Source organism: Glossina fuscipes, unplaced genomic scaffold (genome assembly GCF_014805625.2).
Source record: "Glossina fuscipes isolate IAEA_lab_2018 unplaced genomic scaffold, Yale_Gfus_2 114, whole genome shotgun sequence".
Classification (NCBI taxonomy): domain Eukaryota; kingdom Metazoa; phylum Arthropoda; class Insecta; order Diptera; family Glossinidae; genus Glossina; species Glossina fuscipes.
In genome coordinates, this window is record NW_023998457.1 from 5,287,299 (window position 1) to 5,303,750 (window position 16,452).

Below are 16,452 nucleotides of genomic sequence, written 5' to 3' on the forward strand. Positions count from 1 at the left end.
TAAAAAGTTAAATACTGCCCAAGAAGAAAATGATATAAACAATAAGAAACTTTATACATATAATGCATTTAATTATCGTATTAAATAGGATGAAAAGCAAAAAAAATGTTCCAATTACTGTTTTGGATAAAAAGAATAAAGGGAAAGGGAAACGCTAGCAGTTTAGATGAAAATAAAAAACTTGCTTTAAGGCAAAGACTGCACAGTAATGCCTTCTCTGTGAAATGAAAATAATTAAAAACGGAACTTATTAACAATATTTAAAACGAAAAATTAACTCTAAGTAAAAAAAAAAAAAAAAAATGAGAAAAAAACATATTCACTTTCTGCCACAAAGAAAGAAGGACGATGGAGATGCTTAGTAGGGAATGCAATTACATTGTTAGCCTAATACAAAAGAAATGTGGTGGAGTTGGTTTCTTCAGCCAATTGCTTCCACATTATATTTATGTCAAGCATACAGGGGGTAATTTTTGCTTTTGTTTTATTTTTTTTTTTTTTTAGCACGATTAGTCACTCAGACGTTGTTCACTGTTCACCTGTAACATGACAATGGTCAGAAACAAGTGAGCAAAGAGATATGGCGTAGACTTAGTCAAATCGGCAAGTAATACGCTTTTATCGACCGACCACTCACAGTAGATGCAACGAATCACGGTCCACCGCAGTGAATCCAGACTCGTCTTCTAATCGGCTATACGGCAGTCCAATGGATAGTTCTTGGAGCATTAAAACTATACAATTGTATAATTACAAGTGAAATGTGTTAGAAATGAGAGAATTGTTTCTGAAATTTGAAAAAAGCGGAGTAACGCAACTCCTTGTAATTACTTCACGGAATATAGCTTTACTTGTTGGGATCTCGACTCTTTCTTAATTTATATTCACTTTTTCACCGCTTTGGATTGCTTTTTCCTGAGTGTGAGCGTAGTGGAACTAAGACGGAACGTCAAATATCAGAAAGTGCAATGTTTGAAGTACACTTTCCATGGTCTTGTGCTAAAGGCTAGTGCATAATACTTAGGTAATGACAGCAAGTATCGGCCTCCAATATATAAGCATGTGCGCAGCGTCACAAGCGGAAAACATGTGAACTATAAAACGAGTTTCGCGAGTGGCTCGTTTGTCTTTATCATACCGAAAAGTGATAAGATATCCAATAAGTGGAGAAAGGGAAGTTTTAGTGAAGCTCTCTTGATTTTGGAAGATCATGGAGCCGAATGGGACGATGCAGGAAAGAATTTCTTCTAATTTTGAACGTGTTTTGGAAAGGCTTAGTTCCACGGCACTCAATGTTACAAGGGGCTATTTAAGGCGTTAATTCCTGCCCTCCTACCCTCCAAAATGGCAAAGTAGGAGCGCACTATTGCACTCATTTCTGAGAAAAGCGAGACCTATCTAACATCTCAAATGTGTAATGCTGCCATTGCTTTGGTATAGCTAAAGTCGTCACGAAACTTCCCGAAGCGTTGTTTCGGGCAGACTGCTACACGATTCTTTCGTGTGTTGGCTTTAAATTATTTTCTAAATCAAAGGTAATGCTTTAAGCAGCATATAACTGCCCCTAAGCAGTTGTTAGGATTTGCATACAACCCTATACAACAAATCGCTGTTGGTTTTATCCTAGAAACATTCAATGTCCACGAGGAAGTCTCAACACATCCTAGCCTCGACGTAGTGGATGTGATCCTCCCAATCAATAAGTGTTATGGCTTTAAAGACTGAGCGCTCGCTATAGCTAGAATCAAAATAAAGTCTATCGGGTTGAAATTTAATCTCGCGAACATTGACTTTGTGGCCGCGACTCTTATCTACTTAGCTACCCATGCGGATCTCTAACAAGTAATAAGATTTTCAATTCGTGATGTTCAGTTGTCAAAGAGCAAAGAGCGAGGAGATTAATGATTTTGATTTGACTCAACGGCTATATGTACGTAGCATGAGGACTATATAAGAAAAAGACAAAGTGTTCTAAAAAGAAAAGAATTTCTCTGGATCCACCCAAACTGTCAAGCGTAATAAGAATTAGGCTTTTGTGAATCGTTACAGATCCGAAATTTAGTTTCCACATGGCGTGTTCGATAGTAGTCGAGCGTACAAAAAATGGTATCCGAATAGATTTCGGATGTTGTGCTCTAGGAAAGGATGAAGTCGTGCTTATTGTCACATTTCAGGTGTCATTAATGTCACTAATGTAATTTTAAGCAAGGGAAGCGATCATCAATTTATGCTCCAAAAGGATTCGACAAAATAGAACCGTTAACTTTTGCTTAGGTAATTGGATAATTTTTATTAAGGAAGTACCGTTTATTATACTCTACACCTCTTATACAGCATGTTTTTTATACGGCTCCAGGTCGCAACTTTTGAAATATTTTGATAAAAATATTTTGACCTGGACAGGCCTTAACCCAAAGATGGCGTTCGGTGGTTCGAATTGGACCATTTCCCATATAACATCTTATAGTGAGGAGGCCTTATATGAACAACTGGAATTTAGTGTAGGGTGATTTAATGGTTGGCCCCATCCCACTAGAATGTTTTTGCTGTTAAATATAAGCTTTTGCTGCACGTTTATATACTGCAGTTGCAATTATTACTATAAGGAGCCGGCGCTAATTTGAGTGGTGCTTCCTTTGATGTAAGCACATTTTAGTTTTGCACATGACACTTTTTACACAATAGTTGCATTCTTTTGTTTAGAAAACAGATTCCATTCAGTTTGCAGTAAATGCATTTGTGGTTGGACGACATCTAAGATACGATTATTTATGATAAATTTTAGTTAAATCCTCACGTGGTTTGCTAAACTATTAATCGTAATTACAACATGATAGTAATCAATATCTTTATCATAAGTTCGTTGAACTACATTCTATTCATGAATGATAAATACTTGGAAAGATAACGTCTTATCGGTTGCCTATCATAAATAATGTAAAACTTTATAATAAATTCTTTAAATTTGCACAAGCGTTCATCATTATCATTATGATCTTATCCTTTGTTTTTCTTTGCTGCTAATCGACCGCAACTTAGAATACGAGCAAAGTACTTTAGCAAATATTAGAGCATCGGACATTGTTATTTTCTATTCAACTTTGTATGGGCAGACATGTCAAATACTTAATGTATAGAAGCGAGAAGCAGCCCGTAAAATGAAAGTCCAAGTAATACTCATGACCGTTATGAAGAAGAAGAAGAGGGAGATAACATTGTCAACATAAATGTTGAAATTGCATGTTCGTATGTTGATGCTTTTTGTTTATGTGCTTTGTTTGCTCTTGTGTTTCGCTTTGTTCAAAGCTGATAGAGTTGTCTCTAAGGATATGAGTAAACAGCGATGCTAAGAGATAATAATGATTCAAGGAAGAAAAGCCTGCAGTTTCCCCTAATAGTTGGAATTATACAACTTTGACAATACCAATCCTATCAAGCCATAATGTTGCGTATGTGAAAGGTGACAGTGTAGAATGAATTCGAACAAGTGATTGACTGAATCTTCTACACACATCGCCTTTATAATAAAAGAGGATATGCAAATATTTATTGTTGCATTGTTTATGAGCAAAAAAGAGTTGTTTCTGAAAAACGAAGTGTACTCACTTTACGGTATACTGTGGACGCGTGCTCGCTTGTAGCGTTCATATCAAATTTGAAGCCCAAATCTTAATTTTTGCGATAAGGGAAACATTGCGCAGACAGACCGACGACTAAGCGGCCATCCTACAATCGATTCAGAAGTTGTGTAATGAACAAAGAAGCAACTTTTTATTCCTTTTGCAAACGGAAATGTTCTCAGTTTACGTGTTACTGTATGCAGGAGAATGTTCACAACAGCAATTCCACAAAGATACGGACGGACGGACATGGTTAAATGGATTCATAGTTTGATATTGATTATGAGTGTATATGCTTCATGGGATCTCTGCAGCTTCCTACTAGGTGTTGCAAACGTTTTGACAAATTGAATATACCCCCATCTTTCTCTAGTCAGTATAAAACCTACACGTTGACATTTTCTTAATTCGAAGTGGACACCTACCTGCATTTTAGAAGTCAATCATAACTGTTCAGTTCATTTCCATTGCGTACGATGCAGATGTTTTATGTTTCTGGCAACTCCGAGATTATAGACGCCTTGCTCTCTGGTCGACCAATTATTAATGAAGCGGATGAAATTTTTCCAAAAAATGTTCAAAATCAGTTCATTTCATCTGCAACGTAAGAACATTATAGTCATGCAAGGCAAGTATTCTATCACTTATCAATTATTCTCACGCTTTGGTAGCAATACACCGATGATTACACATTATTTTCATGCGAAGCCATACTTTTAATGAGAGGCCGCATATTGCCAGATGCCGAAAAGATCACATGGGATGATCCAAATTTAGCAAACTTGCTTTACTTTCTAAAAATTTTATTCTTCTTCTTCAGTTTTCATCGTAGAAAACTCATAAGGATCTGTTTTTCATGATAACTCCGCTATGTGTTGGGATTTAAGCAAAAGACCTATGTAATCTAAATTCTGTACCGTTAATTTTTTTATTAAATAATTACTACGGATCCATTTTCATAAGAAATCTTATACGAAGTGTGATGAAATAGACCCATCTGATGTACTCAGTTTTTATATCCAGTTAATATCATGAACAAATTTTCGTCCGAAGACATTAACAATTGGACCTATTTGGCATGCAAGAGTTTACACTTCTTGAGAATCCTTACGTGTGATGGTATACAAAAAATAGATGTGCGTGGACCAAGTTCGGTAAGGATGACACCTTTGTCAATTTACTAATATGAACCACTTTTCATGATGATGATGTTGAACATTATAAATTTTTCCATGGAAAGATTCAGCTTTCTTAGAAACGATTATGTGAGAAGCCGTCCGAAAAATTGCCTCAGCCGAATCAAATTTTTCATTTAAAACGTCCAAATACTTTTACTCCGCGAGTTCTATCAGAAATAGATTGAACACAATAGGCAAGCTTAGATCACTTTCTGGTACAAAGCGCGTAACTCGGCAAAAACTCAGTATACTTGCTTGGGATGTCTCACATATATAGTCCAAACCTTCTTCTGTCGAGGTGTCGTTTGTTGCAGTTTTTTCGGAGCACTCTTCAAACGAGAACTTTCAAAATCACTTGCTTCATTTATTCATCAAGCGATATCAGCAGGTCTACAATGATAGCGTAATGATTTTACGACAAAAATGGGAAAGCGTATTGAGATAAAAACAGTCCACTTTTGGCATATGTAAGAAAAATATATTTAGTGATAGAACTTCATGAGTTTTTACCTTGATCTATAAAAAGAGTAAAAGAAGCATTTAAACATATGTTAGGATTCCCTACAAGTTTTGTGGTGTGATTGCGTTATATTAAATTTGTGCAGTTGTATGTAACAAACAGAAGGACTTGAGACAAACTCACCTTTTACTATGGCCATCCACTCAGAATCATTTTCTAAATCTATGTAGACTTGTCTGTACGTCTGTCCATCTGTCCGTTTCGTGTATTTGCATTCCACCTACAAGACGTAAAACGAATGCTCTTGAAAATCGTTCAGATCGGGGCAAATTTGTTGACTACTTCCTATATAACGCTTCATTTTGAAAAGTTGTTATATGAATATCTACTACGGTATTTCTATTTGCCCATTCCTAGCTTCAATTTCCCTGATCAATATTTGCCAATGCGTCACCCATAGCTTAGGCTAAGACGGGTGACGCACAGACAGACAGGACTAAATAGAGTGATTCAACCGCTTGTGTTCGTGTATCACAAGCAAACACACTTTAAACGACTAGCATTTATTTTAAAATTCCAAAGCTTAATATGTACAATGTATAATATGTAGTAAAATCTAACCTCCCCGACCAATTCAATCTTCTTATTACTAAGTATGTTAGTTATACATGTTTTCGTTTAAGTCAACACATTACTACAGCGCAATAATCAAACCATCCAGTACAATAAACCATAAAGTACAAAATCCCAATTCTAAGTCGCTTCAATCCTTCAGGATATAACAAGAACTTTAATCATGGAATGAAAGCTTTTTAGAATGCACTTGCACTGCTTGCATTTGTTTCACACGAAAGAAATCGCACACAGTTACATACAGTATGGCATATTTCATTTATAATGTGACTCAAAGAGAAATCGCCTTTAATCTCGCCATGTAAAGAATACATTACCAATGTTAATTAGCTTTTACGAAAACGCTCAGCTATACACATACACACATACATTCAAATGCATACACAAAATTTTGTAATTATTTCACCATTGTATAGATTGAAACGAGAGCAAACAGAAACTATATTTATTCCAAAAAAAAAAAACCTTTCACCTAATTAAAAAGGAAAAGAGATTGGAGCCAAAACATACGATGTTGACCTTTTATATGCACATGTATGCTGCAAATGCATGAGATGCTTAAATATGCGAAATAAAAGCCGCGTCTCTCATATATCAGTAACGTGAACGAAACAGTCGAATTTTTTCGGTAGTAAAGTACGGGCCAACGTTTTATTATTATTATTATTATTAATCTAGCCAGAGAATAACTTTTAAGACTAAAGTCTGAAAGCATTAGCATCTAAGGCTATCGGCTCTACCGCATTTGAGATTCCAATACCGCGATCATTGAGCTGCTGGTTGAGACTCTTTGCCTTGTTGGCCATTCAGGCGGATAGGCCAACGTTTTGATTGTAATATACATTTGAAAAATGCATCGAGAATGATTACAGAGCGAGAAAATAATTTATTTAATAGATTTATATTTGAACGCTTGACTCGCTACTGCAAGGACTTTTCATCGATTGACTGGGAACGATCTTTATATTTTTGAAAGAATTTTCTTCCTCTTTTTTTTGGTTCTTCAATTTCAAACTACTTTTTTCAATTGATTACTTTGACTCAAGAGAGAGAGGGAGAGAGAGAGAGAGAGAGAGAGAGAGTCAAGGAAATAGCTTGGAGCAAAATCAAACGCTTACAAGCTCTTATGTAATTGTGGATGAAAATGACTTTTTTGAAATATCAATCATAGCTTTATGAATTGACTTAAAGGATATGTTTATCTGCTTATCATCTAAGATTCTTATGATAATTTTTGAACCTGCTTCCTGTTTTTATACTCTAACCTACTGATAATACAGAGTAAAGTTTGTGAGAAGTATGTAACATTCAGAAAGGCTCAAGGAAGGCCCAGCGTTTTTCTGAACCGATTTAAGCTTGTCTGTCCATCAGACTGCCTGATCTCTGTCCATGTACTCTTATGTTTGGACTATAGAGCACAACGTTTTAAAAATATTTGGATGCAGGGCGATCTCTATTAAAAATGATTCGAATTGTACTCAAGTAACATCTTATTCTGAAAAGTCGTTCTATGAAAAAATATTGCAATTTTTAAAATTCCTTCGCTGAGTAATAGCGCATTCAACATTTTAAATCGATCTGAAAGATTTGTCTAAGATGGATAAATCTTTTAAGGTTCCTGCCTATATCCCAACGATAATTGAATCTTTTTATGATAAAAAGGTTTAATTTTTTAACTTAAACAATCTATTTTTACAAAAATGGTACAGAAAAACAACATTTTTCGGTTCTTTTTTTGAGAAAAAAAAAGATAATAAGTATAAATGTTTCAGGCAAAATCGGATATGATTTTCTTATTTGTGATTCATGAGGTCCTTCATATCAGAACAGATCCGAAAAGTGTAATAGTATTGTCCCAGTTTGTCCAAAAATTTGGAAAGAGGAGAGCGAAGAGATTTGGGAAGACTGGATCAATTGGTAATCGTTTGGCCGGCCTTCAACACAAAGAACAGAAGCTATTCGTGAACAATCCCCTGCAGCGTATTTTCAGGAAACATTTGCGTCTTCACATAGCTTACGATATGCAATTTAATTAATATTCGAAGTCTAGTGATCAAGATTGATGATTAGAGCACTTTACACACCTTGGAGAAAATCGAGCTGTATTAAATCGCGGCATGGGAAGTATTAAGAAAAGCGTACTACGTATGTGTTAGCAATATCTTGAAGAGCATCTAAGAGCGATACGTTATTCCATAGATAACGTATACTCTATACTCTATATTTTACTATAATATATTTTTGTAGTCTATGCCACTTGTGGTACAGGGTATATTAAATCCTAAATTGGTGTGACAACATCGGATCAACTGGAGCAATTTTTTGAGCCGTCTCTTATATAGCGAAAAGTGAAGTGTCCTACGACAAAAGGGTCCAATTTTCAATGCTCTATGATGAACATTATATCATAATAGTAATTTAGGATAAAAATAATTAGCTGTCCAAGATTTGGATCGTCTCGGCCTATTTTTTAACTTCTATCCTTTACAAGGATTTTCACGAAAACTGATCCTTATAGGGTGGAAAAGTTTAAGTTTTAATACACTATAATATCACGGATCCATAATAGTAATTTGTGCTGAATTTTGAACACGTACCTCGCAGGCGCAGCCATTTTTACGGAAAGTAAGCCTTTATTTGAAAAGAGGTTTAATTTTTAATATACAATTCCATAATAGTAAGTTCATATAAAGACAATATAAGTATAATTTTTTGTTCTATGACAAAGATAAGACTTGTATTAGATAATGTGGCGTAGAGTGCCTAATAGAATGTTTTCATCTGTTTATTAAAAACCATGTGTTTTCCATCAAAATAATTTCTTGACAAAAATGTTGGCCGCCCGGATGATGATCGCAGCCTTGTGGACGTATGCCCGATCCATATGTGTTATATCTTTACATATTTAACGCTCAATATAGTTAGGACAACAGTGAACTCTCCCTGCGTGATTATTGTTATTATGGCTTATCAACGATTATATGGGAGATAATTGTGCCATAAGTCGTTTTGTTTTTGCCTACCTGTTACGTTCGGCTAATGCAGACATAAGCTGACGATATTAACATGTACATAAATACATTTCGTTTTAAGTGAACTTAAGTTAACTATAAGTCGTCCTTTCTCGCTTACATATATACGTAAATGGTGTAGTAGTTGTCTTCTTACGGGTATGCAAGTCTATCATGCCTTCTTCAAAGATCAAAAACTTTAGAATCATTTTTATAAACAAAATCTTATCGTTCATTACACTTGCGAGTAAAATGAATAAAAAGATTAAAGCAAATTTTCCAATTCGTCTTATATTCTCGTTTTTCACTTTGCAAGTGCAATGCTTTGCTATTAATAGCAAGAAAAGTTGGTGTAAAGAAGTTTGTATAAAACAAAAATAGGATATTTTTATATTGCTCAAGGATGTCAAACTAATATTCTTTTCCGACTTCCCCGACAAGCGATATTAAAAGTAAAGAATATTATAGTTGGGCAAGGCGGACTATTAAATACCCTTCATCACATTAGGTGACAGGCTTAGATCAATTCGGATTACGATTCTGTACCGATCGGTGTAATAAAAGAAGTGTTTATCTTCAGCTGCATAATATAATGTACCCTGTACCGCAAGTGGTATAGTTATTGGTTACAATAACTTCTTGTTATCAGATTTGGGCGTCACATAGGGACTCGTCGTAAATACGGAAACCCCACTTTCACATGGCTTTGTTTTTGGGGCAACCGGTGCCAGTTTGTAGCATATTTCCTTAAAGTATTTCGAAAATTTGATAGAAAATAAAAGTCATCATTGATTAGATTGTTTTAGTTTATTGATAATAATAATGATAATACAAATGAAGATTACATACGTAATTATAATATATTGGTGCAAAGCAATGCAATAAAAAAATTGCATTTAAGTCATTTTTTGTGAAGTGAATATTTAAGATTTTTTTTTAGAAATTCATTCAATGGCAAAAATAGCAGAATAGTGAATGCAATCAATAAAATCTTTTCGTTTTCTTTACTCCTTCGGCTATTTTCGGTTTCTCCGGTTTCTTTGTTGTGCCCGATTCTGGTATTTTGTTTTCATTGACGTTATTTTCTTCTCGTTTCTCTTCTTCATTTAACTTTTGATTTGGAACGCCTTCTTTGCCGTCGTTTGTTTGTTTATTTTCCTCCTGTACAGAATTATTTCCGTTACGAATATTCAAATCAGATTCTGCTAATTTATAGGGTAATTGTTTTGCGTATTCAGAATTTTGAACTGAAACATTTGTACAGCAAAATATAATGCCAAAATTTGAATAATCGAAAGAAGGACGAACACTCTTCAACCAATCAATTTCACCACAAATATCCGAACAAAATTTCACTTTACTAGAATTGAAAAACTTTAAAAATCGTAAAAATAATATAAGAGTGAATTAGAGAATAGAATATCGATAAGAAATTTGTATACCATAGCGTAGGGTGAATTATAAGCGAAGATATATAAATCTGGATTTTTACCATCACTCGATTCTAAATAAGTCCATATATACTGAGGTACTGTACTATTCACAAATCCATTCTGTTAAAAAAGAAAAGATATTTATTTTAAAAAAATAAACAAGAATGAACATTATAGACATTTAAATACCCTAAGCCACATTGCGTAACACAATATTTATTCTTATTATAGAATAGAAAAGTTGTATCTTGTTTGAGGAAGGCGGCCCAAAACACAGCCTAATGTGGTACAAGTTCAATTCTTAAATAGGGCAGTATCCAAAAATGGGCGTAAATGGTTTAATTTTGTTAGAGTTCATTTTCGTGTGAAATTACTATAATATCACGGATCACGGACCCTAGAAAAGATCAATTTTCATGAAAATCCTTATTAGGTTAGGATTCGACATAGACATGGTCCAAATTTGGCACAGTTCATTTTATTATTGTGATATAATTTTCATCGTGTGAACTGTAGTTTTCGTTATATAAGAGGGGGCTCCAAAATTGCCCCAGCCGTTCCGAGGTATTCATACCAATTGAGAATGCCCAAATACTTTTACTTAGCCACTTTTGTTGAGAAATTTTGAAAATTGCAATTTTTTTCCATATAACGACTTTTCAGAATAGAACGTTATATGGGAAGCGGACGAAAAAATGGACTTATCCAAACTATATATCGTCCTTGGGTTAAAACACATCAATGTAATTCAATTGAATGTAAATTTCATCAAAAGATCTCAAGAGTTGCGACCTGTCGCTAGAACGCAAATAAACATGGACAGACATCGGACGGACGGATAGACAAATTTGGATCAATTCAGATTATGATTCTGAATCCATTGGTATTACAAAACGTGGGTTATCTTAAGCCATTCTGCTTGTAACATATGTCCGCACTAATTTAATATACCTCAATGTACCACAGGTGATGTAGGCTAAAAAAATAAATTTTAAAATTGTTCAAAATGCATTCACCTTGATTTCCATGTACTCAAATTCGTTGGGATCTAACCATAAGGGTACTTGTACTACATTCAGTGTACCCATATATATGTCGTAACTATTATCAATTGTATGCTGCTGTAAAGCGTTCAAGAAGCGTTGCCAGTTGGTTAAACGTAAATTTGTCCACCAGAGAATATCTAATAGCTGATTATATTGATTGAAAGAATTTATAAATGGATCATCTTGAACAATATTTCCGTATTCGTAATGAGCCAAATTTAACCAAGGATTTCTCTCGTTTAACATTTTAAAGTAACTTTGCACAGCTTCATTTCTACATAAAGGAAAAAATATTAATTAATTTATTCAAATGCTAGATTGATATAACTTAAAGCTACTACTGGACTGATTTCTGAGACGTTTTTGCAAATACGTCCGCGTTCCATGAGAACTTCTTAGGCCTAAGTTGTTATCTCTACATATTTACTTTACATGTATTTTAAGCCAAGAAAGAAACGACGTGACATGGGAATATCACATTCGTATTACGCCAGCTGACATACTTCGAATATAATCAATTGACCGATTGGCAATGCCAATTCGATTTCGAACAGAGGCGAGAACGAAGAAGAAGATGGCACATCTACGATCTTCTAGTTTGAAACGTCGCCATAACAACATCAAAGGGACATTGAAGTCTCTGTAACCGTCCGTAATTTGCCTATAGAGAAGCGGATTAGGCGTGGTTTATATCATTCACCGTTTAAATTACCTGACGAAGAAAGGCGATAGGCCGAGGTATATAGAGTTTAATTATTTAATCTTTGTAACACAACTGAATATTTCAAGCCCTGGGACTAAACGATTAGTCATAATTCTGTAGGCAAGTTATTAATAAACGAAAATTCATGGAAAAAATGAGTGCGATTCGAACTATTTTTTTCGTCGTTAGGCCATAGCACGTCAGTGCAACAAATTCCATCAAAATATCTCACAAATAGCAACCAGTAGATCGAAGATAAGCGTAAAACACAGCTAGAGTAACAGACAAATTTGGATCGTTACATATATATGTCACATATATGCTTGCATTGGAAATGACGTAAAGATTTAAAAATACGGAACAAGTCGAAAAAAAGAACTTATCAGTGGTTTGGTGATTTCAAACATGATCGCACCCACGACGATGATCCATCCATATGAGATGGTTGCACCAGAAAATATCAAAAAAGTTTTAAATGATATTCTCGGTAATTGAAAAGTGAAGTTAGAAGTAGTAGCTAACAATACTAAAGATGTCAACTCGCATTGTGTTCATTGTTTTGCGTAAGAGTTATGGCTGTAAGCAATTGTTTCCGTAGTGGACCAAATGCCCCAGTCGAAAATTGCACGAACTGAAGTTCGGATGGAGGTAGCAATACGAAGAGCTCGTCCCCCGCGAGATTGGTTCCTACTTTAAGGATCGTGACAATGCCTTTTAAAGGAAAGGCATCGACACCCTAGAAAATGTTTAGACTTATGCATAAAAGGCGAATTCCCAAAAAAAAGATCTATTTTTTTATTTAGGGAATAAATGACCGATAACGTAACAATAAGGCCCCACATAGTCTTTAACAGATTTTTCTTAAGTACTTACCGACGCCTCACGTATGAAAACGTGCCATCATGCTTAGATTTGAAAGACCAGCGCTCATAAAGTAAGTACGAATTCTCGAATGTCGATGCACCAAGTTTTCAAACCTTGCTATAATCTAATAATTTCCCAAATTAATTAATGAAATCAAATCTACACTGAGCCAATAACAGACATAGGTTATATTAGTCGGTAAATGCGGAACGAATTATCCGTATCCGTAACGGTTAGAAAAGAGTTAGGAAGGAGTTACGAAGTGCCCGCATCGTAATGGATACGCGACCAATCGGTGAACTACTTGACTTTACCGACTATGCACTCACTATAGCTACAACTATGCTTTACCGCACTAAAATATAAAATCGCGACTTAGCAGGTCCAACTCGCAATTACTCGAAACAATTCAGACCGAAAGTTTTCAAATAATAAAATTCCCTATCATCTAATTTTCCTCGTCTCCAGAAGTCCAGAGAAGTTCATCGTTATCGTCTGTTTAATGTGAAAGCAAATGTATATATATTTTGACATACCCAGCATAAAGAATTGTGGTATTTAGAAATTTCACTTCGCTAGATGGTGTTGTCACTTCCGGCAAGTCAGTTATGACAACAGGCAACAACTGAAAAGAAAAAGTTTTAATTACAATATCGGGCTATAGCTTAATAATTCCTAATCTCGTATTTAACATAAAAACGTTGTAGTAAACCATGGTTCACCGTAAAATAGCCTCTAGCGTCACTACGCTTAATACAGTTATTCATATGACGACATTTTAGAATAGGGCGTTATATGAGAAGTGGTTAAAAGAATGGTCCGATTAGAACAATTTTCAAAGGCTTTCATCCTTGAGCGAAAGCATGTCAAATATAATCAAAATATCTCAAAAATTTACGACCTACTGACCGCGCATAAGAACTCGAGGCCGACAGATAGATCGACCCATCGCAAGATATCGATCGACCTAGAATCACTTTCTGAATCCGTTATATACGTCCGCACAAATTTAATATACGTGCTTGTGCGAAAGTGGTGTAATAAGTTGGAATATTGTGATCGGGCAAGGACGGCCAATAAATACGTTATATCAATTCGCCCAAGGTAATTTTTGTCCTAACTTCTTTACAAATTGTAAAAATTTTTCTTGTTCGCGGCACGTGGTATATTAAGTTTAAGCGCTTAAGGCAAACCCATCTTTTATTATACCGATCGATTCATAATCATAGTCTGAATTGATCTAAGCCTTTCTGCCCGTCTGTTCGTCTTATGTCTGTCCATGTAAATTTGTGTTGAGTTAATTTAATGATATTTGGTACAGTGACGTGTTTTGACACAAGGGCGAACGCTATCATTTGGAAGTCGTTGAAAAGTCGTTATATGGAAAATAATCACAATTTGTAAAATTTCTCGTCTATGTACCACAACCGACCTAAGATATGCAAATTTTGGTAAAAAAGAGCATTTTTTTTATTATATGGGTAGTAACTGAAAGCCATCAAGTATTAAGTAAGGCCTGCTTTTATCCTCTGTTGTATTTTACTTCAATGTTTGCGTTCTTTCACAAACACACAAATCTTGGATAAGTTTATGTAAAATATAATGAAGGGATAGAATAGAGATGAATCGCCGAAATGATGAGCAGCAATTTAATAAAATTAATGCTCTAAGCAATATTGCAGTGACATCACAAGTCATAAAGAATTTTTCTTTCATCAAAGCTTTTTCTTATGACTATTCCTTCAGAATATTAAAATTCACAAAAAAATCGAAATAACTTTTGCAAGAGTTTTGTTATTGTTTTCTTTACTGACTAGTACCGGACAACACAGCGCCAGAACACACCTCTAAAATATCTCATTTATATGTTTATGTAGGCTTTACTTCATATTTTTTTCCCATTTTTCTTTTTTTTTATAATATGAATATTGCGTATAATGTATCTTGTGCGGATGTATGCAACGCCTAGAAGGACTTAAGACTCGTCCCTTATTACACCGATCTAAATCATTTCTCAAAGGCTCTAAGTTTGTGAGTCGGTTTGTCTGTTCGTCTTGTACGTCTGTTTTCAACTTTCACAGACCTTCGGATTCGTCTCTTATTATACCAATCGATCCTAAATCAATTTCTCAGCAGATTTTAGTTTATCAGTCATTCTGTCTATCCGCCTTGTATGTATGTGTTCAACTCGAAAGAACTGACGATGCGGAATTTGTATCACATAGATCAATTTTTTAGATCTCATCTAGGGGGTTATCATAAAGAGCAAGCCCATATATACAGAGAGAAACCATAATTTCTAGTTTTTTATGATGGAGACTGAAAAATAATAAAATTTTTCGGAAGTAAAATAAGTTAGCCGTCTCTCTTGAAAAGTATGCCTTTTACGGTTGGAAGCCATGGCCCACTATAATTTGCTTGGCTTGTTTTGATATCAATTTTTCACTTACTTTCTTTTCATTCCATGATTCGGATTTGCGTTTAATACTTTTATACTTGATGGATTGTAATGAGAAACGGAAGCAAATTTTTGCTAAAAGACGATTTTGATCCAAATTGTTTGTTCGCAAATCGAATATTTGATGATCGGATTTACACCAAAACGTACGACTATCGTCATTTTGATTTGCTTCCACATTTATTGTCCATTCAATATCATCGCACGCTAACGGATGATCGCCAAGAATATCTGATTTATATTGCAATCCATTGCCTGCACAGACAAGCGTCATATTTCGTTCATTTAGGATGACATGTTTTGTATCTGTACGCGTGCGCAGCAATCGTGGACAATCACGATCATGTGGCTTACAGTGTACTGCGACCGAAACGTCATAAGCAATTTCCCTAAGAAAAAATATTTGATTGTATAAGAAATTCAGGTAAACTATAAACAAAAAACAAAATTATTTTTACTTAAATTTTGTAGCACAATAACCATTAACGACTTCGTCTTTTTGCAACTGTAAGTGATCGCTTACGTAAGGAATTTTAAACCAACTATCTCCGATTTTCTTTTCCCACAACGGAACATTTTCTTTATTCTCCGGTATTCGTAAGACGCAATCACCCCAAACTTTTGGCACAAAATAACAAATAATCGATAGAATTACAAACTTTATCATATTTTATTAATTTTTTTTTTTTATTTTTCTCGAATTAATTCTTCACTTGTAAGCTTTCTCTAAAAGACTGAATGAATTTTTTCATATCCCTTAGTGTCTTATATATAGTGGTCTGTGCCTTTGGAAATGCATCGAGAAATGGTAAAACATACAGAACAGATATAAGCACATTGCAGAGCGCAATTTACCACTTGTGAGACGGTATCGGAGGTATATTAATTTTGTGCGGCCGTATGTAACAAGCAGAAGAGTTTAAGGTAAACCCAAGTTTTATCACCCCCATCGATTTGGAATCATTTTCTACCTGTCTGTCCGACCATCTGTCCATTGGTACATTGACGTGCTTTGACCCAAGGAAGAACGCTATTGAAAATGATTC

At 34.8% G+C, this 16,452-nt stretch overlaps 1 protein-coding gene across 1 annotated transcript; it reads right to left on the minus strand.

Moving 5' to 3' along the window:
* Positions 1-9,883: 9,883 nt before the first annotated feature.
* LOC119640051 lies at positions 9,884-16,118 on the minus strand. Its single transcript, XM_038037825.1, has 6 exons — positions 15,865-16,118; positions 15,399-15,795; positions 13,485-13,573; positions 11,352-11,655; positions 10,345-10,455; positions 9,884-10,276 (listed from the first exon to the last, which is right to left on the minus strand). Exons 1-6 carry the CDS (start codon positions 16,071-16,073, stop codon positions 9,884-9,886), a joined length of 1,503 nt encoding a protein of 500 aa, XP_037893753.1. The 5' UTR covers positions 16,074-16,118.
* Between the last annotated feature and the right edge of the window lie 334 nt (positions 16,119-16,452).

Bases quoted from the DNA above. Each gene is read 5' to 3' on its own strand.
- LOC119640051 (XM_038037825.1), bottom strand. From the start codon at position 16,073: ATGATAAAGTTTGTAATTCTATCGATTATTTGTTATTTTGTGCCAAAA. The intron at 15,796-15,864 runs GTAAAAATAATT...ATTTTTTCTTAG, and splicing joins TATTGTGCTACAAAATTTAA to GGAAATTGCTTATGACGTTT. The intron at 10,456-11,351 runs GTGAATGCATTT...CTTTTTTAACAG, and splicing joins TTGAGTACATGGAAATCAAG to AATGGATTTGTGAATAGTAC.